The sequence below is a fragment of the Bos javanicus genome, chromosome 4 (assembly GCF_032452875.1).
Source record: "Bos javanicus breed banteng chromosome 4, ARS-OSU_banteng_1.0, whole genome shotgun sequence".
Lineage (NCBI taxonomy): Eukaryota > Metazoa > Chordata > Mammalia > Artiodactyla > Bovidae > Bos > Bos javanicus.
Window position 1 is genome coordinate 103,048,474 of NC_083871.1, and position 21,861 is coordinate 103,070,334.

The 21,861-nt window shown below is 44.1% G+C and overlaps 2 protein-coding genes across 5 annotated transcripts in view; one reads left to right on the forward strand and one right to left on the reverse strand.

Annotated features, from left to right (window-relative positions):
• Positions 1–15,436, reverse strand: part of ATP6V0A4 (ATPase H+ transporting V0 subunit a4) — a 70,969-nt gene extending 55,533 nt beyond the window's left edge. Inside the window, exons 1-2 of one of the 3 annotated variants that reach the window (XM_061414840.1) lie at positions 15,351–15,436; positions 2,106–2,183 (exon numbers count right to left, since the gene is read on the reverse strand). The gene's annotated coding sequence lies outside the window, so the exon portion shown is untranslated. Of the gene's footprint in view, positions 1–2,105; positions 2,321–15,350 lie in introns of those variants that run through there. The other 2 variants (XM_061414839.1, XM_061414843.1) reach the window with 2 other exon arrangements.
• TMEM213 (transmembrane protein 213) lies at positions 15,403–21,602 on the forward strand. Of its 2 annotated transcripts, none has more exons than XM_061414849.1 (3): positions 15,403–15,547; positions 19,351–19,425; positions 20,297–21,602. In XM_061414849.1, the coding sequence occupies exons 1-3, from the start codon at positions 15,403–15,405 to the stop codon at positions 20,464–20,466; spliced, it is 390 nt and encodes a 129-aa protein (XP_061270833.1). In that variant the 3' UTR covers positions 20,467–21,602. The 2 variants fall into 2 exon arrangements, with proteins under 2 accessions (XP_061270833.1, XP_061270834.1); XM_061414850.1 differs by having other exon boundaries at positions 19,354–19,425.
• Positions 21,603–21,861: the final 259 nt, after the last annotated feature.

Consider the following 21,861-nt stretch of genomic DNA (forward strand, 5'->3'; position numbering starts at 1 on the left):
ACTGGAAGATCTTCATAACTGAATGTACCAATATTTTCCAAATGACTAAAGGATGATGTTATAAAATCATGTGCAGACAAATGATTCATCGAAAGTGAATGATTAGCCAGTAGGTTTTAATGAAAAAGTCACTGATTTGGTTTCAGATCCCACATTGCAACTAAGCTTTTAAAAATTACTACTTGTTAAGTTTTGGTGTAGTATCAAAGAAAAATATCCACAGCTCTCTGAAAAAGCTGGTAAAACATTTCTTCCCTTTTTAAAACCACAAAATCTAAGTTAGGCCAGACTTTCTTAATATATGCAAAAATAACAAATAGCAACAGATAGAATGAAAAAAACAGATGCAAAAGACAAAAACTGTCTTCTATCATCAGGCCTTAAAGAGATTTGTAAAAATAAAACAATGCCTCTCTTCTCCATAAATTGTTTGCTTTGGAAAATATATTTTCCTTAAAATATATATTTATATCAACATAGAACAGGTTAATATTATTTCAGATGACTTAATATACTTTTAAAGTATATTAAATTAATATACTTAAATTTAATATACTTAATTTCTCAGTTTTAATTTCTAGTGTGGTAAGTATCAAGTGGGTAGAATCCTCATAAGTCAGATCTCCTTGGGGTTCTCAGTAATTTTTAAGAGTATAAAGGGCTAGGAGTTCCATGGGACTGAAGGTTCAAGAGGGAAGAAATATATATATATATATGCTGATTCACGTTTTTGTACAGGAGAAACCAAGACAACATTGTAAAGCATTTATCCTCCAATTTTAAAAAATCCTATGATAAACTATTATGGAAAAGAATATAACTGAATCACTTTGCTATACAACAGGAATTAACAATATTGTAAATCAACTATACTACAATAAAAAATAAATGAGAAAAAAGAAACAAAAGAATTTAATATTTTAAATATATATATTTAAAATCCCAAATAACAGTTAAATTTGGCATTAGGTCTTGAGAGAAACTACCTTATTAAGTAGTTACTTACTGATGCTGAAGCTGAAACTCCAATACTTTGGCCACCTGATACAAAGAACTGACTCATTGTAAAAGACCATGATGATGGGAAAAATTGAGGGCAGGAGGAGAAGGGGACAACAGAGGATGAGATGGTTGGATGGCATCACTGACTCAATGGACATGAGTTTGAGTAAACTCCAGGAGTTGGTGATGGACAGGGAGGCCTGGCATGCTGCAGTCCATGGGGTCGCAAAGAGTCGGACACAACTGAGTGACTGAACTGAACTGAACTGAACCTTATTAAGGGCAAAGGAGTGAGTGAACAGTCGTGTCCAACTCTTTGTGACTGCATGGACTCTTGCCCACCACGCTCTTCTGTGCATGGGATTTACCAGACAAGAATACTGGAGTGGGTTGCCATTTCCTATGAGGGGATCTTCCTGACCCAGGAGTCAAACCCGCATCTCTTGTGTTTCCTGCATTGGCAGGTAGATCTTTTACCACTTAGAGCAAATAATCCCCTACATTATCCAAATGAACATTGTTTCTGACATTGAGTGTTTAATACCACTGTCCTCTATAGAAAGTCTGGGACACAATGCCAGCTGCAGCCACTACATACTTGTCCATGCAGGCTTCTAGCAAGACACTTTCATGCCCTACAGACTGTCTATAAACTGGCTCCTGAGAAGCTGAAGGGGGAAGCATTCACCTTACACACCTTCAAGGCAGACCTAAAACAAAGGGCCTCCTTTGTTCTCATAACCCTGGACCTGGGATTAGGATGACGCTGGGCACAACCACATGTTCAGCTCTACTAGATCAATTTACAGGATATCATAATTTAAAAAATGAAAACGGTGTTGATGTATGGCAGAAACCGAAGCAATTATCCCTTAATTAAAAATAAATAATTTTTTAAAATGTTAATCACATCTTAAAAAAAATGAAAAGGGGTTAAGTGGAGAAAAGCCAAAATGCCTGCAAGAAATTTATGCCAGAAATTCCAAAAATAGGTAAGCTGCAACAGTAGCAACCTGATTTTTCTAAAACAATATCAGATCTCTCTGAACTGAAACCTGGCCTGATCACCTTCATTCAAAGAATTGATTTTACCATCCACTTACCTAGCACTTGTCCGCCTCAGGCCAGGCACTGAGCCCACCAGCCAGGAGCCTTCGCAACAGGCTCTAACAGAGAACGTGCTGGAGATGGAAAGAGAATGATTTGAAGTTGTTCAAACAAGAGGAAATGACATTCAGCTTCACACACATAACAACATGTACAGTCTGTTGACAGCAACATTCATGAGTCCAGGTTATCAGCACACCAATAACCGTATTATGTATGCTGGCTGGAGGCAGGACGGTCCCCTGCCGTGAGCGTTCCCGCTCCCACTGGGCCTTGGACCTGCTCCAGTGATGGGTCTCAGGATGTAGTGGTGCCACCCAGTGTCCGCTGGGCCCTCACTGTTGTTCTATACCTTTCCATCCTCTAGATCATGCCCTGAGTAAGAGCCTTCCCAGTTCTCTCAGGGACAGCAACGTTTTTCTTTCCCCTCCCTCCCATCTCACCACCTTTCCCACCCTCAGCCCATGACCACCTTCTTCCCAAGGTGCCTCCATCATGGCACCCTCTGGTTCCTCTTTTCTCCACCTCAGCGTGCCTCAGTCTTGACTCTGCTTCCCTTCATTCTTTCCTTCTTCACTTGAAGTCACAGTCTGACTGGGAGTGAGATTTAGGAAAATAAAATTTCATCACAAAGAGCATATTGCCTCTAGGTTTGTCATGGACAGACTTTACCTGCTGCATCTCTAGATTTTTCACTGGAGAGCATTTCCCCAGTGACTCACCTTTTCTGTAATAATATTTACTCTAAGTTCTAGTAGGGCGTTTCCCTGGTGGTCTAGTGGTTAAGAATCCATCTGCCAGCGCAGGGGGCATGGGTTCAATCCCTGGTCTGAGATGATCCCACATGCCGTGGAGCAGCCAAATTCATGCACCACAGCTACTAAGCCTGAGCTCCAGAGTCCGAGAATCGCAACAAGAGAAGCCACCACAATGAGAATCCCTTGAAACATCATGAAGAGTAGCCTTTGCTCACTGTAGCTAGAGAAAGCCTGCATGCAGCAAGGAAGTGGGTCTTCCTTTTGCAGCCAAAAATAAAATAAAAGTCAACAGGGAGATGACATACGTATACCTATGGCTAATTCATGTTGCTATATGGTGGAAACTGACACAATATTGTAAAGCAATGATCCTCCAATTAAAAATAAAGTTTTTTTAAAAGAAAAATATTTTTTTACAAATAAATTCTCTGAGGGAGCTTCTTCCCAGCATAATTTCTACTTCTACTTTCTTAAAAAAAAAAAATCTTACTAGCTCATTTCTCTTTCTCCATTTAATATGCAATATTGAGCACAGAGTCACAGAATCATGCTGCTGGAAGAAAACTTAAAGATCTAATCCAATCCCTTTACTTTAAAGGTAAGCAAACAAGCCCAGGGAGGTGAGGGATTTGCTTAAGGTCACAGAGCTATTTAGGGACACAGTTGGGTGCAGAGGCCAGGGCTCCTGACACAAGGTTTTCCCTTCAGCCCCACAACTTCCAGTTTGTTTCTATATCCCTTTGTATAGGCACCATATGGAGCAAAATCCCTCTATCCCCTCTGGGGAGTCCTGAGGACCCCAGACAAAGGTCTTCCCACATTGGATTGAAGGCAGCATTTCCTTGGACTTTCCCCCATGCTTGAATTCTCCATTTCCGTGGATTTCCCTCCCAGAGGGACACCCACACCCACTATCTCTCTCGGGTAACATCATCAGCAAGGGGATGTGACTCCCCCAAGGTCCCATAGGAAGTGACAACATGAAAACTGGAATCCAGGACTCCTGACTCAGGGTTAGTTTTGCTGACCCTAAGAGGTTCTGGGAAGCCTGGGCAGGAGAGATGAGAAAATGAGAGAGAAAGAGAGCGATGGAACATCACAGAAGAGGCTGCAAGGCCATGGAGGAGAGAAGTCAGATATTGGAAATGAGATGGCCAACAACCTCTCACTCAGCTGAATACTACCTGGTCCTTTTTAGTTTCATGTAGACAAAACTGGAAAAAAAATTGTCTGTTTATTACAAACATGCAGGTTATTTCCCAAAAACCTTAGCTTAAAATTACTTTTTGAGAACACACATCTCTGTTTATCAAACAAAGGATGAAGCCGACCACAAGCTCTGTTTTGCCAACAGAAGCGTTTTGCACAAATGGTCAGACTGGAAACTGAAGGGAGCCAGAGACTGCCAATCAGAGAGGCTGGGAGTCAAACAGGCTCTCCCTCCATTGCTGATTAACCTCACCTTAGTACGCCCTTCTGGGCTCCAGGCTAGTAACTCACTAACTTTGTTCCAGCTGGAGCTACCCCACCTTGGAAATGGCTGCCTTCAAAGTTAGTAATAAACCTGTCACTTGACACATTTTAGCGAAGTCCAAGTAATAACCTTGAGAGGTCAAACACTGCATTACCAAACTGTAAGCCACTACTTTTTTTGTAGGAGAGAATTCTTATGGGTGAAGGATTGGGCCAGGCAGCCTGTAGGTGCCTTTCCAACACTGAGATTCCATGTTGTTACTGGTGTTCTTTTCTGAGTCTTATTTCCAGTCTTCTTGGGTGTGTCTGCACTTTTGTTATATATCTTGGGCACCTCAAGCACAGAGACTGTCAATAAGCAGTTCTCTGTAGCATATGCAACTTGAAACTTCAGTAAGATTATTTTTAAAATGGGAACGATTTCCTGACATTGAAATTTTCCCCAGGCAATCAGACAGATGTTGCAAACTATAGTCTATCTATTCCATTGTGACTGCATTGCACTCCTGTGAACTACTGTTTTTAAAATGTAATAACTTGATTTTATTTCCTGATTTAAGAATAATACACATTCCTTATAGAGGATTTGAAAGACATACAAAAATGTGAATAAGAAAATGAAAATTTTCTTTTAATTTTAGATATGACTACTGCTAACACCTTCTTGGGCTTTCCTGGTGGCTCAGCTAGTAAAGAATCCACCTGCAAAGCAGAAGACCTGGGTTCAATCCCTGGGTTGGGAAGACCCCCTGGAGAAGGGAAAGGCTATCCACTCCTGAATTCTGGCCTGGAGAATTTCATGAACTGTATAGACCATGGAGTCACAAAGAGTCAGACATGACTGAGCGACTTTCACTTCACTGCTAACATCTTGGTAGGGTACTTTTCGAACTTTTTTCTTTGTATATGTAGGTCCTACAAAACTGGAGTGATACTGGAATGTACAGTTTTATATCCTGCTTCTTCTGCTCTGTATTATATAGCAAGTGTTTTCCCAAATAATAAATGTTATTCAAAAATATCATCTTAATTTAAAAAAGTGTTTAACATTTTATTCCATTATAAGCCACTTCTAAGCTTTTGTCTTCATAAATATTGTAATGTTGAGATGGAGAATCTTGGGCATACATTTTGTGCACGTGTGTGTACACTCACCTCTGACTATTTCCTTTAGGAAAAAAATTTCTAAAGAGCTGCCCCATTGAAGGAAAGGTGACCAAAATAAGCTGACCTAAACGAAGTCTACAAGTCAGCTATAGTAAGTGAAGTCGCTCAGTCGTGTCTAATTCTTTGCAACCCCATGGACTGTAGCCTATCAGGCTCCTCCATCACAAGTCAGCTATAAATCATCTCAATTACTAAGCATGGACTGACGTAAGGGCATAGTGTTGTAACCACAAGCACCTGATTAAAGCAACCAAAAAAATTTAAAAATCATGTGTCATCCTAGGTCATCCCAGGTCTCAAGTTATTTCTACAAACAATCGTATGCAATTACAATTTTTCATATAATAAAAAATACACAAGGAAACACAACAACACGAATGAAAACCAGCAGAAATAATAGACAGTAGAAACAGACCAATGAGAGTGGGCAGATGCTGAGGCTGTCTGACACAGATTTTTTTTAAATTATATTCACTTCAAGACAAATATCATATGATATGGCTTATACGTGAAATCTAAAAAAAAAGTGACACGAATGAACTTATTTACAAATTTACAAAACAGAAACGGACTCACGGACTTAGAGAAAGAACATACCATTACAGGGTAGGGAAGCGGTAGATTTGGCAGTTTGAAACTGACATGGACACACCGCTATATTTAAAATAGAAGATGTGAGCTATTCACAATTAGCACTCTTTTTTTTTCCATTAGCATTCTTAATCTAACCAACTTAAGGCAGAATCCTGAAACCCCCCACAACTACACAAAACACACTTTTCAAGTAGCATCAAACATTCATAAAAGTTGGCCATATAATGGTGGTTGGTTTAGTCGATAAGTAGTGTCCGACTCGTGCGACCCCATGGACTGTAGCCTGCCAGGCTCCTCTGTCCATGGGATTCTCCAGGCAAGAATACTGGAGTGGGTTGCCATTTCCTTCTCCATGGCCATATGAAGGTTCTTAACAAATAAAAAAAATAATGTCATTCAAGTATGTTCGCAGATTACAATTGAATTAAGCTAGAAATCAAAAACAAAATGATAACTGGAAAACTTCCATATGGTTGAAAATTCAGAAATATTCTCTGAGAAGATGGGAAATGATGAAATCCAGGGCTGAGGAGGCAAATGGCCTTTGCCAAGCAGAAGTCACATTCTTTTTTGTTAAACCCACCTCAGTCCTGGCCACGGTATCCCCAACCTCTAGTGCGACTGTGGAGTAAGAGCAAGCTGAATGGGTCACCCCAGGGACTGCTTGGAAATCTTCCAGTGGACTGGAACTTTGGTCACTTTGTTCCTTTTATCAGCTCTATGGTATGATCTCAAATTGGACTCAATGTAGTTCTCCATTTTTCTTACTAGGGTACTCCAAACCTTACACCCATAACTGAATGACATTGGGTGAACTTAAGCTCCTCCACCTAAACAGCATATTAAAAGCAGACATTACTTTGCCGACAAAGGTCCGTATAGTCAAGGTTATGGGTTTTCCAGTAGTCATGTACGGATGTGAGGGTTGGACCATAAAGAAAGCTGAGCGCTGAAGAACTGATGGTTTTGAACTGTGGTGTAGGAGAAGACACTTAAGAGTCCCTTGAGCTGCCAGGAGATCCAACCAGTCCATCCTAAAGGAAATCAGTCCTGAATATTCATTTGGAAGGACTGATGCTGAAGCCAAAGTTCCAATACCAGGGCCATCTGATGCGAAGAACTGACTCATTGGAAAAGACTGTGATGCTGAGAAAGACTGAAGGCAGGAGAAGGGGACAATAGAGAATGAGATGGTTGGATGGCATCACTGACTCAATGGACATGAGTTTGAGCAAGCTCCAGGGGTTGGTCATGGACAGGGAAGCCTGGCGTGCTACAGTCCATGGGGTCACAAAGAATCAGACACAACTGAGCAACTAAACTGAACTGAACTGAAGCTCCTCCACAAACCAAGTGTTGCTCAGGGGAAGGTCTAGGTGTTCTAGTCCCATAAGCAACTAGCAACTGACATTGTTTTATGAAAAGGGATACTGACAAAGCTACACATAGGAAGAGCCAAAGACCTCATCTCTGCTGGGAAGTTAGGAGACGGCAGACACAAATGTTGGTAGGACCATGATTCTCAGAGTGGGTGAAGCAGAAATGAAAGCCCCAAGTTCAAAGTCAGTGGTCTCTTCCCAGAGATGGAGGGGCAGTTAGAGGGGCCAATCAGAATCACAAAGGGGGCTCGGGAGGGATGGATTTGGAGTTTGGGATTAGCACAGGCAAACTTACATATAAAATATATAGACAAGGTCCTACGGTATAGCACAGGGAACTATATTCAAAATCCTGTGATAAACCATAGTAAAAAAGAATAAGGAAAAGAATGTATATGTGTGCAACTGAATCATTTTGCTGTACAGCAGAAATGAACTATACTTCAATAAAATAAATTTTATATATACATATAAAATCACAAAGGAAGTTCTCTCAACATAAAATATCCTTCCCAAACGCAGAGACCATTCCAGGCCACAGAATTCTGGTTTTTAATCATTTAGTACAGGAAACACTTTGTCCCCCTTCATCTCTCTTTCAAATGAAATTGTATCAAGGAAAACAGATAAAACTGGAGGCAGTAAGGGTCCTGGAACCCGATCCTCTAGGTCACCCAAACCCCATCTTGGAGCTTGGTCACAAGTACGTTAGCCTGGACTTTCAAGTGTGTGTAACCAAACACCCATCTCAACCACCGGAGAAAAAAACAAATCTTGAGGAAGTTCCTGTAGAATGTCTAGCTTTGAGCAATGCAACTTCCTGGTATAGTTTCCAAAGCAAACCTGATGTAAAATGAAAGATGAGGCAAGGTAACCAACTGCATGGATTTACTATTTATAGACGTGTTAAATGAAAGACAGCTAATAATGTGACCCTTATAAAACAGTGACCACACAGCCCTTCTTTGGAGAATTAATGAGCTATCAGAGACCAGTCAAGTCCATCCTATTTTAGGATAATAAAATCCTTTCATCAATTGATAAGAGAATGTTTGATTTTAAAATTGACTTGTAAACACCTATTCTAAGACAGGCCCAAATGAACTAAAAACATGTTTAAAAAAAAGGGGGGGTCATTGCCATCCCCTTTATTTAATTACTTTCTGTTGTATGACTTGATATGATGCTGTCTAAGTTGATGCGTCTAATACAATGCATCTAAGTTGATGGGTGTGTGCTTTTCAAACTCTCATCACAACAGTCCCATCCAGGGCTGATTCAAATCTATGTCCCAGGCTCTGACCATTTTGGATGGATATGTTCTGCTCACTTCGAACATATTAGAATGCACACAACATCCTACATTAAACTATTTCCACTTAAATGTTTGAAATAAATTACATAACTTTGCTTTTGAAATAATTTTTTTTTTCTTTTTTTTGGACTTGCCACAGCACTCAGGATCTTAGCTGCCCCCTACAGTGGAAGCCCAGAGTCCTAACCACTGATCACCAGGAATTCCTGAAATAAAATGTTTTTGCTGGAAAAGATTTGGTTGTTGCTGCTGTTGTTCATATTTTGGACCAGAGAACATTTTTCAGGTCTCAAACATTTTCAGGACCCTTGAGAATCCTGTAGACCCCACATACTGCTGTCGTCTTCAGTGCCTATTGGATAAACCAGCCCTAATCTGTGAAGCTCACTGCAGGGTGTACTGTGAGGGAAGTGTCAAGAACAGAGATAAAAGATGAGAGAAAAAAAAAAATCTAAGAAAGTGCTCAGTCTATTAAGTGATGTCATCTCTGTGGGGACCCAAGGGGAGATCGGTATCAAGAGCATCTCTCTGGTTCCTTTGCCTTTTCTAAACCCAGCTTGTACATCTGGAAGTTCTCAGTTCACATACCGCTATGTGAAGCCTAACTTCAAGGATCTGGAGCATAATCTTGCTAGCATGTGAAATGAGTACAATTGTGTGGTAGTTTGAACATTCTTTGGCATTGCCCTTCTTTGGGACTGGAAATGAAAACTGACCTTTTCCAGTTCTGAAGCCACTGCTGAGTTTTCCAAATTTGCTGGTATATTGAGTGCAGCACTTTAACAGCATCATATTTTATTATTTGAAATGGCTCAGCTGGAATTCCATCACCTCCACTAACTTTGTTGGTAGTAATGCTACCTAAGGCCCACTTGACTTCACACTCCAGGATGTCTAGCTCTAGGTGAGTGACCACACCATCGTGGTTATCTGGGTCTTTAAGACATTTTTTATACAGTTCTGTGTATTCTTGCCACCTCTTCTTAATCTCTTCTGCTTCTGTTAGCTCCTTGCTGTTTCTGTTCTTTATCGTGCCCATCCTTGCATGAAATGTTCCCTTGATATCTCCAATTTTCTTGAAGAGATCTCTAGTCTTTCCCATTCAAGTGTTTTCCTCTAATTTGTTGTACTCTTCATTTAAGAAGGCTTTCTTATCTCTCCTTGCTATTCTCTGGAACTCTGCATTCAGTTGGATATATCTTTCCTTTTTTCTTTCAACTTTAGCTTTTCTTCTTTTCTCAGCTATTTGTGAGGCCTCCTCAGACAACCATTTTTCCCTTTTGCATTTCTTTTTCTTGGGTATGGTCTTGATCAACGCCTCCTGTACAATGTCATGAACCTCTGTCCATAGTTCTTCAGCCACTCTTTCTATCAGATCTAATCCCTTGAATCTGTTTGTCACTTCCACTGTATAATCATAAGGGATTTTATTTAGGTCATACCTGAATGGTCTAGTGGTTTTCCCTACTTTCTTCAATTTAAGTCTGAATTTTGCAATGAGGATTTCATGATCTGAGCCACAGTTGCCTCCAAGTCTTGTTTTTGCTGGCTGTATAGAGCTTCTTCATCTTCGGCTGCAAAGAATATAATCAATCTGATTTTGGTACTGACCATTTGGTGATGTCCGTGTGTAGAGACATCTCTTGTGTTGTTGGAAGAGGATATTCACTATGACCAGTGCATTCTCTTGAAAAAACTCTGTTAGCCTTTGTTCTGTTTCATTTTGTATTTCAAGGCCAAACTTACCTGTTACTCCAGGTATCTTTTGAGTACTTTGCATTCCAGCCCCCTATGATGAAAAGGACCCCTTTTTCTGGTGTTAGTTCTAGAAGGTCTTGTAGGTCTTCATAGAACTGGTCAACTTCAGCTGCTTCAGCATTAGTGCTTGGGGCACAGACTTGGATTGCTGTGATATTGAATGGTTTGCCCTGGAAATGAACTGAGATCATTCTGTTGGTTTGAGATTGTACCCAAGTACTTCATTTCAGACTCTTTTGTTGACTATGCAGGCTACTCCACTTTTTCTAAGGGATTCTTCCCCACAGTAGTAGATATAATGGTCATCTGAGTTAAATTCACCCATTCCTGTCCATTTTACTTCACTGATTCCTAAAATGTTGATGTTCACTCTTGCCGTCTCCTGCTTGACCACGTCCAACTTAACCTTGATTCACGGACCTACTATTCCAGGTTCCTATGCAATATTGTTCTTTACAGCATCAGACTTTACTTTCACCACCAGACACATCCACAACTGAGCATTGTTTCCGCTTTGGCCCAGCCACTTCATTCTTTTTGAAACTATTAATAATTGCCCTCTGTTCTTCCCTAATAAGCATATTGGACAACTTCCAACCTGAGGGGCTCATCTTGTGGTGCCATCTTTTTGCCATTTCATGCTGTTCATGGGGTTCTCGTGGCAAGAATGCTGGAGTGACTTGCCATTCCCTCCTCCAGTGAACCACGTTTTGTCAGAACTCTGCACTGTGACCGGTCCCTCTTGGGTGGCCCTGCAGGGCATGGCTCATAGCTTCATTGAGTTATATAAGTCTCTTTGCCACGACAAGCCTGTTATTCATAAAGGGGATATACAAACACACATACACACACACACACACACATGTCTTTTGATGTCTGTCTGGGATTTCTGCAACAGCTTCTTGGATAATCTCTCTGAACCCAGCCCCGCCCTTTATCCTGTATTTTTTCTGAAATACAAAGCTGACCACATTTACAAGTTCCTTATAGGTACCCCAAATATATAATAGACAATTTCCCAGTCTGGCACGTAGGCCCACTTACAATCTGTTCTCAGTCTAACCAGATACGCAGTGACCCAGCCCATACTCCGAGGACAATAATTACTCCCCACACAAGAGGCACACAGTCATGCCTCAGAGGCCAAGCACACACTGGTCCCTTCTCCTGTGCCTGGCACACTACACATCTCTTAAGTTTCAGGTCAAAGTGCCACTTCCATTGTAAAATGTTTTCTGAATCCTCGAGGCCCCAACCCTCCTCACCACGCTTACTTCATTGGTTGTCAATATTCATCCATCTTCCTCATTGGACCCTGAGCTTCTTGAGGACAGGGGCTATGTGGCCTTACCCACATCAGACCCCCACCCCCTAATCCCCACTCCCAAGGGCCCGGATACATCAGCTGCTTGGGAATTGCTGAATAGTCAAGTGAGTGGTAGGTCTAAACTGGACTTTGGTACACTGCCTGAAGATAAACATTCCTAAGGCACTTCTGCTCCCAGCTCCCAAACCCAAGAGTAGAGGACCACCATTAATTTGTACCTTTTGGTAGATTAGAAAAAAGTGTCTCCTCCAGGCTCATGTATAACAATGTGCTGTGCTTAGTCACTCAGTTGTGTCCAACTCTTTGGGACCCCATGGAGCCCACCAGGCTCCTCTGTCTGTGGGGATTCTCCAGGCAAGTGGGTTGCCATGCCCTTCTCCAGGGGATCTTCTCAACCCGGGAATCGAACTCAGGTCTCTGCACTGCAGGCAGATTCTTTACCATCTGAGCCACCAGGGAAGCCCAAGAACACTGGAGTGGGTAGCCTATCCCTTCTCCAGGGGATCTTCCTGACCCAGGAATCTAACCAGAGTCTCCTGCATTGCAGGTGGATTCTTTACCAGCTGAGCTACCAGGGAAGCCCAAAATATAACAATTAGACATCCTTATTCTGGGCTTACCCATGGCTTACAAGTCCTCCTGGTAGGGAGCCATTGATTAAAACCAGCTGCCCTGGCCAGGCACAATGATAACCACTTGCATGGTTATCTCACAACAGGAGGTCTCATAAGGAACATGAGGCAGGTGCTGAAACCAACTGGGAGAATTCGGGGGCGGGGGGAGGCAAAAGGAGGAGGGAGGAGAGGATGTGCCCTGCCAACCTCCCAGAAGCCCTAGCACTGGCATCCATCTTGGTTGAGAGTTGCTTAAGCCCCCAGAAAGGACCCAGAGTCAACTACAGGCCAAGCACAATGATTGGCCAGAGTCAGCCCTGAAACTAACCCCATCACCATAAAACCCGAGACTGTGAACCACGTGGCAGAGCCATTCTCCTAGGTTTCCCTTACCTTTCTGCTCTCTACCTGGGCACCCCTCTCCAATAAAGTCTCTTGCTTTGTCAGGACTTGTGTCTCCTCAAACAATTCATTTCTGAGTGTTAGACAAGAGCCCACTCTAGAGCCCTGGGAGGGGTCCCCTTTCCTGTAATGCTGCCACAGAGCTTTGAATGAGCTACACTTCATTCCTCACTCTTTCAACCAGACCCAAGCTTGCATAGAAACATAATGCCCACATCAAAACCATGGCGGCCAGCAGCACACACAGACAGTTCTCCCACCTTTGTAGGTGTCATTCCTTTCACTCAAGAGGTCCACCTACTCTCACCTGCACATGCGAACTTCAATACCCAGCCCAAAGCTCAGTTCCTCTGTGAATCTCTCCCTGCTCCTCTCAGGCAGACTTGCTGCTCCCTCTTAGATCCCCATCACCCAGGAAGATACCCACATTGAGTCCTGCCATATTGCCTCCCAGTTCTTTCCTCCCCACCTGGCCTCATGGCTGCACTGTGAGTGGGCATCAAGAGGAGAGGTTGAATCTTAATCATCTTTGGGTCTCGAAAGCCTTGGATCATGCCTTTCAAATATATGGTGGGCCTTCAATGAATGCCTTGGACTGAAGGTGGTGCTTCAATCCAACAACTGCGTGTGCGTGCCTTCTAAGTCGCTTCAGTCGTGTCCAGCTCTTTGCGACCCTACAGACCATAGCCGACCAGGCTCCTCTAACCCACCAGGCTTCTCTGTCCATGGGATTCTCCAGGCAAGAATACTGGAGTGGGTTGCTATGCCCTCCTCCAGGGGAATCTTCCCGACCCAGGGACAGAACCCAGATCTCTTTTTGTTTTTTATTTTTTAATTAATTAGTTTATTTTAATTGGAGGCTAATTACTTTATAATATTGTAGTGGTTTTGCCATACATTTACATGAATCAGCCATGGGTGTACATGTGTTCCCCATCCTGAACCCCCCTCCCACCTCCCTCCCCATCCCATCCCTCAGGGTTATCCCAGTGCAACAGTCCTGAGCGCCCTGTCTCATGCATTGAACCTGGACTGGCAATCTATTTCACATATGGTAATATACATGTTTCAATGCTATTCTTTCAAATCATCCCACCCTCGCCTTCTCCCACAGAGTCCGAAAGTCTGTTCTTTACATCTGTGTCTCTTTCGCTGTCTCACATATAGGGTTATCATTACCATCTTTCTAAATTCCATATATATGCATTAATATACTGTACTGGTGTTTTTCTTTCTGACTTACTTCACTCTGTATAATAGGCTCCAGTTTCATCCACCTCATTAGAACTGATTCAAATGCATTCTTTTTAATAGCTCAGTACTATTCCATTGTGTATATGCACCACCGCTTTCTTATCCATTCATCAGCCAATGGACATCTAGGTCGCTTCCATGTCCTAGCTATTGCAAACAGTGCTGTGATGAACATTGGGTTACACATGTCTCTTTCAATTCTGAGAACCAGATCTCTTATGTCTCTCCTGCACTGGCAGATGGGTTCTTTACCACTAGTACCACCTGGGAAGCCCCCTCAATCAAATGACTACTCAGTTCAAAATCTTCACAAAACTTCCTTTTGGTCTCTTGACAATTCAGCCCCCGAGCCTGACACACGGGACACTCAGCCTCTTGGCCACAGTGGACTTCTGAGCACCTCTTACCTCTGGGCCTTTGCTTGCCCATCCCTTCTGCCTATGATGCCCGCTTCTCCTCTTTGCCTGTCAAAACCCTTACCGTCCATCAAGATCCAACCCAAATGCTATCTTCCTTATGTGGCAGCAGGTGATGCCCACTGCTGCTGAGAAGCAAAGCGCTTTGTCTTTCTCAGGTCCTTTCTAAAACACTGCTCTGTATTTTAATGATGCATATTTGTAAAAAGGTACTTTGAGGACAGGTATTTCTAGACTTTAGCAAGAGAGAGTGTGTGTGTATGTGTGTTATAGTTGCTCAGTCATGTCCGACCCTTTGTGATCCCATGGACTATAGCCTGCCCGGCTTCTCTGTCCATGGGGATTCTCCAGGCAAGAATACTGGAGTGGGTTGCCATTCCCTTCTCCAGGGGATCTTCCCGACCCAGGGATCAAACCCGGGTCTCCTGCATTGCAGGCAGATTTTTTACCATCTGAGCCACCAGGGAAGCCCCTAGCGAGAGGGCAGGGGCTCAGAAAATATTGGACAGGATGGACTAGGGAATATAGCACTTAAGCCTGCAAGTGAAAGAGACAGAAAACTTATCTTCAAGGAACCAGCAGGGCCCAGATTGCCTCCCCTGTCCTCTTTTTTCTCAGCAGGGACAAAATGAAAGCTAAGTAAGAACCGCAAAAGTCACCATCTCTTCCTCCCACAGCCAACACAGCTCAGCTTCCCTCCTGGAGAGGTGAAAGCCAGGTGTGACAGCCCAAGCTCGCTTTGCTCCACCCCTCCCTCTCCCCCAAACACAGAGCAGAAATTCACCTCTGCCAGCGTTGTTTCCAAGCTCCCGCAGGACGAGACACACACGGGGTGCATGGCAGGTGGCCCTCAGCTCGCCTCTGCAGGGGCAGTGCACACAGAAGCCTCTCTCCTCAGCATGAAGCGCCTCCACCTGGCACCCTGGACCTCCCTGGTCCTTGGCCTGGCCTTCCTCTCCTTCCACCGGGTTTACTTGGCAGGTAGAACCGTGAGCTTTATTCTCGCCGCACTGGGAAGAGGGAGGGAGGGTGGGAGAGAGAAGGAGGCAGGAGGAGGATTCCTTGGCTCAGGTTGGTCCTGCTCAAAGGAAAGAGGAAATAGGGCTTTCTCATCCGAAGGATTAGGCTGGAGAGTGTAGGGTGGAATGGGGGTTTACCTAAGACCAGAGTCAGCCAAGACGGGAGCCACCACGAGTCCCTCCCGTCAGAGACGGGAGATGCACCTAAAACGGCATCTTTGGACTGCTGTTTCTCAGCGGCGGCTGCTCAGGGTAATTGTGTTGCAATTCCTTATTTTGTGGCTATCATCCTTCCTTTGCATACCCTCCTCTCACCTAAGGACATCCGTCCGTCCCTTGACCCTGGGCATCCTTTGCAACTTTCACTAAACCTCAACACAAGCTGCCATATGCTGTTAAATCTTCCTCCATCTCACCCGGCTCAGGAGATGTTGGATTATCACCCCACTTTCTCAGGGAGGCCGAGGGGGGTGTTAGGAAGCGCCCTCCCAGGCTGGGCTCTGCACATCAGGGACCTCGCTCCCATTCTCATGCTCCTGGACTTTTGCCTTTGGCTTTGACCTGGCTCCTCAGAACAGTCTGCCCTGCTCCCTGGCAGATTCTCCCTCTCTCAAAGCCAACCCTCACAGTCCCCCACACCAGGCAGTATCCATCTCTCTCCTCAGTCTCTCCTCGGGAGGTTCAGAGGGTGGGCTCTCAAGCCTCTGAGCCTCAACTCAACTTCGGCTTCCACAACTGACTAGTAGTGTGATCTCAAGCAAATTCTTTACCCTCCCTGAGCTTCAGTTTCCTCATATCTAATGTGGAGATAATCATAGTGCTTACATATAGGGTTGTTGTAAAGATGAAATAGGGTAACTGCACATAAAGAACTTTGAATGAAATAGCACGTGGTAAACACCCCAATGGGGCTTCCCTGGTGGCTCTCTCAGTAAAGAATCTGCCTGCAATGCAGGAGACCCAGGTTCGATTCCTGGTTCGGGAAGGTCCCCTGGAGGAGGGAATGCCAACCCACTCCAGTATTCTTGCCTGAAGAATTCCACAGACAGAGGAGCCTGGTGGGCTACAGTCCACGGGGTCAAAAAGAGTCAGACGCGACTGAATGACTAACACTTTCACTTCATTTCAAACACTCAGCAAAGGTTAGCATGCTCCTTTTACTTCTTCCAATATCGCCCCTCTCCAAGTAAGAGTGTTTTCTGTTTACCCTGGAGGTGCCTTGCTTATGAGAAGGCCTCAAACACTTGACCCATTTCACTGCACTGAATGGTTGGATCCTTCCAGTAGCCTTTACTTTGGAAGTGACTCCAAATAGGACCAGTCCCTGGCTGGCTTTGCTTATGAGGGAGGTGGGTGATGTTTCAGTTCTTCAGAATTTACACTAGGTTATTCGATTTGAACCATATAAAATGTCTGATATTGAATAATTCTGGACCTATAGAAATGGTGATTTCATATGGGTTAACAGTACTCTTGCTTGGAAAATCCCATGGACGGAGGAGCCTGTTAGGCTGCAATCAATGGGGTTGCTAAGAGTCGGACACGACTGAGCGACTTCACTTTCACTTTTCACTTTCCTGCATTGGAGAAGGAAATGGCAACCCACACCAGTGTTCTTGCCTGGAGAATCCCAGGGACGGGGGAGCCTGGTGGGCTGCCGTCTATGGGGTCACACAGAGTCGGACACGACTGAAGTGACTTAGCATAGCATAACCTACTACTAGTGTTTCATTAACTTGATTTTTTTCCACACACCAGTTCTAGACCAGGACCACTTCCCTACTAGGGTAGAGGGGAGATGAAAGTCAGGGTCAAGGAAGTGATTCGGGTAACAAGGGAAATTAAAACATGGAGGAATCAATTTTTCCAAAGCAAATAAAAACCAAGCTCTGAGGCATTTAGCTGTAAATAATTTACAGTAGCAATCAGATTGCATCAAGGTAGTTACTATATTTCAGCAGGACACTGGAATGGCTAGGGAGGGGATGGTGTAAAATTAGCCTGAGCAGAAATTTCATGGCTTTAGCTAATCAAGAAGTTTCCTCCCAAGTTACTCTGCTATGTGATAGCAAGCACCTTTGAAGGACATGCTAACCTAGAGTCAGTGGGGCCTGGACAGTTTCCAAACTTTTTTTCTGTCATTTCCAAAGAAGCAGATTGAGCAGCCATACAATTTCCAGAAAGATTCTTTCAAAGGCTCTCTTGCTCTTGCTCTAGCTCTACCTAGGTCAGCATTGTCTAACAGAACTTTTTTTTAAACTTTTTGTTTTATATTGGAGTATAGCTGATTAAGAATGCTGTAATAGTTTCAGGGGCACAGCATAGGAACTAGGCCATATGTATACATGTATCCATTCTCCCCCAAACTCCCCTTCCATCCAGGCTGCCACAGGACATTGAGCAGAGTTCCCTGTGCTACACAGAAGGTCCTTGTTGGTTGTCCATTTTAAATATAGCAGTGTGTAGGTGTAGATCCCAAACTCCCTAACTATCCCTTCCCCCACATCCTTGCCCCCTAGAAACCATGAGTTTGTTCTCTAAGTCTGTGAGTTTGTTTCTAACAGAACTTTTTTGATTGTGGAAAGGTTCCATGTCTGTGCTATCTTTCTAACATGGTAGCCACCAGCCACATGACTGAGCACTTTGCAAGTGGCTAGTATGACCAAGTAGCTGAAGTTTTCATTTAATTTCATTTTAATAAACTTAAACAGCCACTCTGGTTTGTGGCCACTATATTGGACACAGTGGACCCAGACTGCCTACCTTCTTATTCTCAGTGATGAGAGGGAACACAGCCCATGATTTCTCTCCCTTGGGGATCCTTATGTTCATCTCTGTAATCCCTCCTCACTCCCCAAACTCTGATATTTTCTGCTAGAGTGCCTTTTTATCATTGTGTGCCTTGTTTATTAATCAAGGACTATATAATTCTAAGTGCTGTATACGCTGGAAACCTCTCAACTTGCTTGTAGAGTGTTTAGTTTTTCACACCCTTTTTCTGAATACTAACATCATAATCATCAGAAATAAAGAATCAAGGTCAGACTTCGATGTTTTTTAGTTCAAGTTTTTGAAGGAAACTGAAGCTCCTAATGAAATGACATGGCAGATTTTTAAGTGTCTGTGTTGGTATATGCTAGGAAAACAAAACAAAACAAAACACTTCTTAGATGTACTTATCTGCATAGAAAGCAGCTTAAATAGAGGCCCTTGGTGACAGAAGGGTGATGAGATATAAAGATAAAGCATCTCAATGGGAATAGGAAGTGGTTGGAAAAGGGGAGTGTGTGAGTTTGCTGCCCAACAAAATACCACAGCCTGGGTGGCTGAAACCACAGAAGCCTCTTTTCTCACAGATCTGGAGGCTCTGGGTGTCACCAGCTGTGTTTAATCCTGAGACCTCTCTCCTTGGCTTGCAGTTTGCCCCACTCTGCACTGGGTCCTCATATCATCTTTTCCCTCTGAGTTTCCATCCCCGGTGCCTCTTCCTCTTCTCACAAGGACACCAGTCACACTGGACTAATTTAACCATTTAACCTTAATTTCCTCTTTAAAGCCCTATTTCCATAACAAAGCACTACCAAATCTGGGGCCATAGTTCAGGCTATAACAGAACTTTGCTGTATGAAATCTCAACATACCTCTACTGGAACTTCTATAATACTGTCATAATACTCACTACTGATTCACAACAAAAACTGCTAACTCCATGCCTGAGAATGGCTTTTCCTACTGCCTGAGACTATCATTTGTCTTTTCTTCCAGAAGCAAGCAGCGGCAGCAACTCAACCTCGACCGTCCACCATCCAGAGAATCTTGAGACCCTGGAGCAGTGCCCCAGTAAGCTTCTCCTGGCAATTGCCCTAGCTCAGGGCTCATCTCGGAACAGGGAGGGACACTGAAGCCTCCTCACTTTCTGTTCATTGGCACTGAGTGGCTGAGCGCCTGCCTGGCCCTCTCGCGCCCCACTGTGGTTTGTTCACAGCCCCAGAACCGTCTGCAGGGCACGTCTACAAAGCTCTCTTGGCCATGATCCCCATGTAAGCTCACACTCTGGTGCAGTTTGGCTTTAATGGCTCATCCTCAGGACAGCAGTCAAAGACCCCCTGATTTCGAATGCTTATAGAAGTTTGGGAGTGGAAACATCCTAAACATGAGCCAGTCCAATTCCTGCCCAATGCGGGAGCTTCATTCTCGTACCTGTTGCATTTTTCTGTTCATCTTCCACTTGAAGACTTGCAGTACTAAGGAGCCTAGTGCTTCATAAACAACCACTGTGGTGCATGTCTAATTTATAGGAAGTTTGCTTTATTCTAAGTTTGGCTCCTTGATTCTGCCCCCACTGAATGACCACATGTGCTTACTTCTGGTCACTAACAAGGGAGAGTAACAGGCAGCAATATGTAGAGGCTACAAATGTGGCTTTGGTCTCCTACAAACATGGGTTTGCGTTCTAGTTCTGCCATCTCGTGACCCTGGGCAGGTGACAGCTTCAGTTCCTGCATGTCAAACAGGAGGAATAACTGCCTATCCACTTGGTGAGGAATAAATAAGGGAACGTGTGTAGAGCTCTTAGCACAGTGCAGGACGTGCCTTAGTAAATGGTGCTATCCTGTTATTACTGGTCTTGATGGTATGAATATCAGAGAATAGCCTTGGGGGAAGGGAGGCTGGGGTGACAGTGTCCTTCTCGCCCTCTCTTCCCCGCCAGACGTCGACTTCTGCCCACAAGCGGCCCGGTGTTGCCACACAGGAGTAGATGAATACGGCTGGATCGCGGCGGCTGTTGGTTGGAGTCTCTTGTTTCTCACCCTCATCCTGCTCTGTGTGGACAAACTGATGAAGCTCACTCCAGATGAGTCTAAGGACTTGAAAGCCTGAGACTTAGAACACTAGTCCCAAGAATGTCAATCACCAAGTTGTGGGTAATAGCAGGAGGGGAGAGCGCTGATGTGGTTTCCGATATTTCAAAGTCCATTCACCCCTTTTTGTTTGTTTGGAGTTTTGTGGTTTTGTTTTGTTTTTTGGCCATACTAGGTGGCTGGTGGAATCTTAGTTCCCTGACCACGGATCAAACCCGGGCCTTGGCAGTGGAAGCTCAGCATCCTAACCACTGATGACCATGGAAGTCCCAAAGCCTTGTTATCCTCATACTCTTCAGTTACTTTTAAAAAGGAAAGGAGACAGGGATCCAAGGAAGACAAGACCAGTGCTCCCAACACACCTAATTTCAAAATGTACTTGGGTCCTTTATAATCTGACATTTCCCTGATTGACTCCTTTGCTTGTATTTTTGTGTGGGGAGGGGGGAATTGCTTGTATTTTGACCATCGCTTTCTTCTGCGTTCCAAGTATGTGGTACACAAGAAACATGAACTTCAGTCTTAAAGTCACCCCATTCAAAACAAAACTCAGAACCTTCTTACCAAAAACAAGTGGTTGTGTTTTGTCCCTTATTTCAGTCAAGGGCATCACTGTCATTTCAAAATGTGAGAGCCACCTTGGCCGCTTCCTTAGTCCCACGTCCAATGCTTCCTGGGCTCTTGTTCTTCCTTTGACACGTCCTCATGTCGAGCCTGCCCATTCTCCTTGCCGGCACCCTAGGTCTGGCCCTCGTTACCCCATCCCACCACCATGTCAGGAATCCTTCACTTTGTTCTCACTGCCTTCAGGATCTGCCCTCCACCCCCTAGCTTGTCCCTCCCCTCATCCCAACATCTTCCACTTCTTTGCTGCCATTCCCTCTGCAGGGGTGGCTGCCTTCCACCTCCACCCCCAGAACGAAGGCCATTCCTCAAAGTCCAGCTCTAATGCTTGCTCTGCCTTCAAACTTCTAGGCTTGTCTTCTGGGGACCAGGAGTTGGTGGTCTTTGGGTACTTGTGTGGTGCCCTGAGCACAGTCACTGTGAACAACAGGCCTCTTCACAATCAGCTTGTACTGCCTCATGCTCCAGGGTATAAAAAGCTCTTAGTGTTTGTCCAATGAATGAATGAATAAACAAACAAATGAGTTCCTGGCCTAAACAAATTTTCTGATCGTCGCTCTGCATCCAGAACCTCCATTTTTTTGGAGCTGGTTGACCAAACTGACCTCTGGAGGAGCCATTTGGCTCTGGCCAGCTTAGGGACAATCACTTAGGGCCCAGATGTCAGCATCACTGTGAACTCTTTCAGTGGGAGTCAGGAAGAGAGATGGGTGGGGTCATCAGAAGAAAGAAAGTGACTCTTGAAGAAAACATATTTGCCCTTCGACAGCAAATATGTGGACAAACTCTA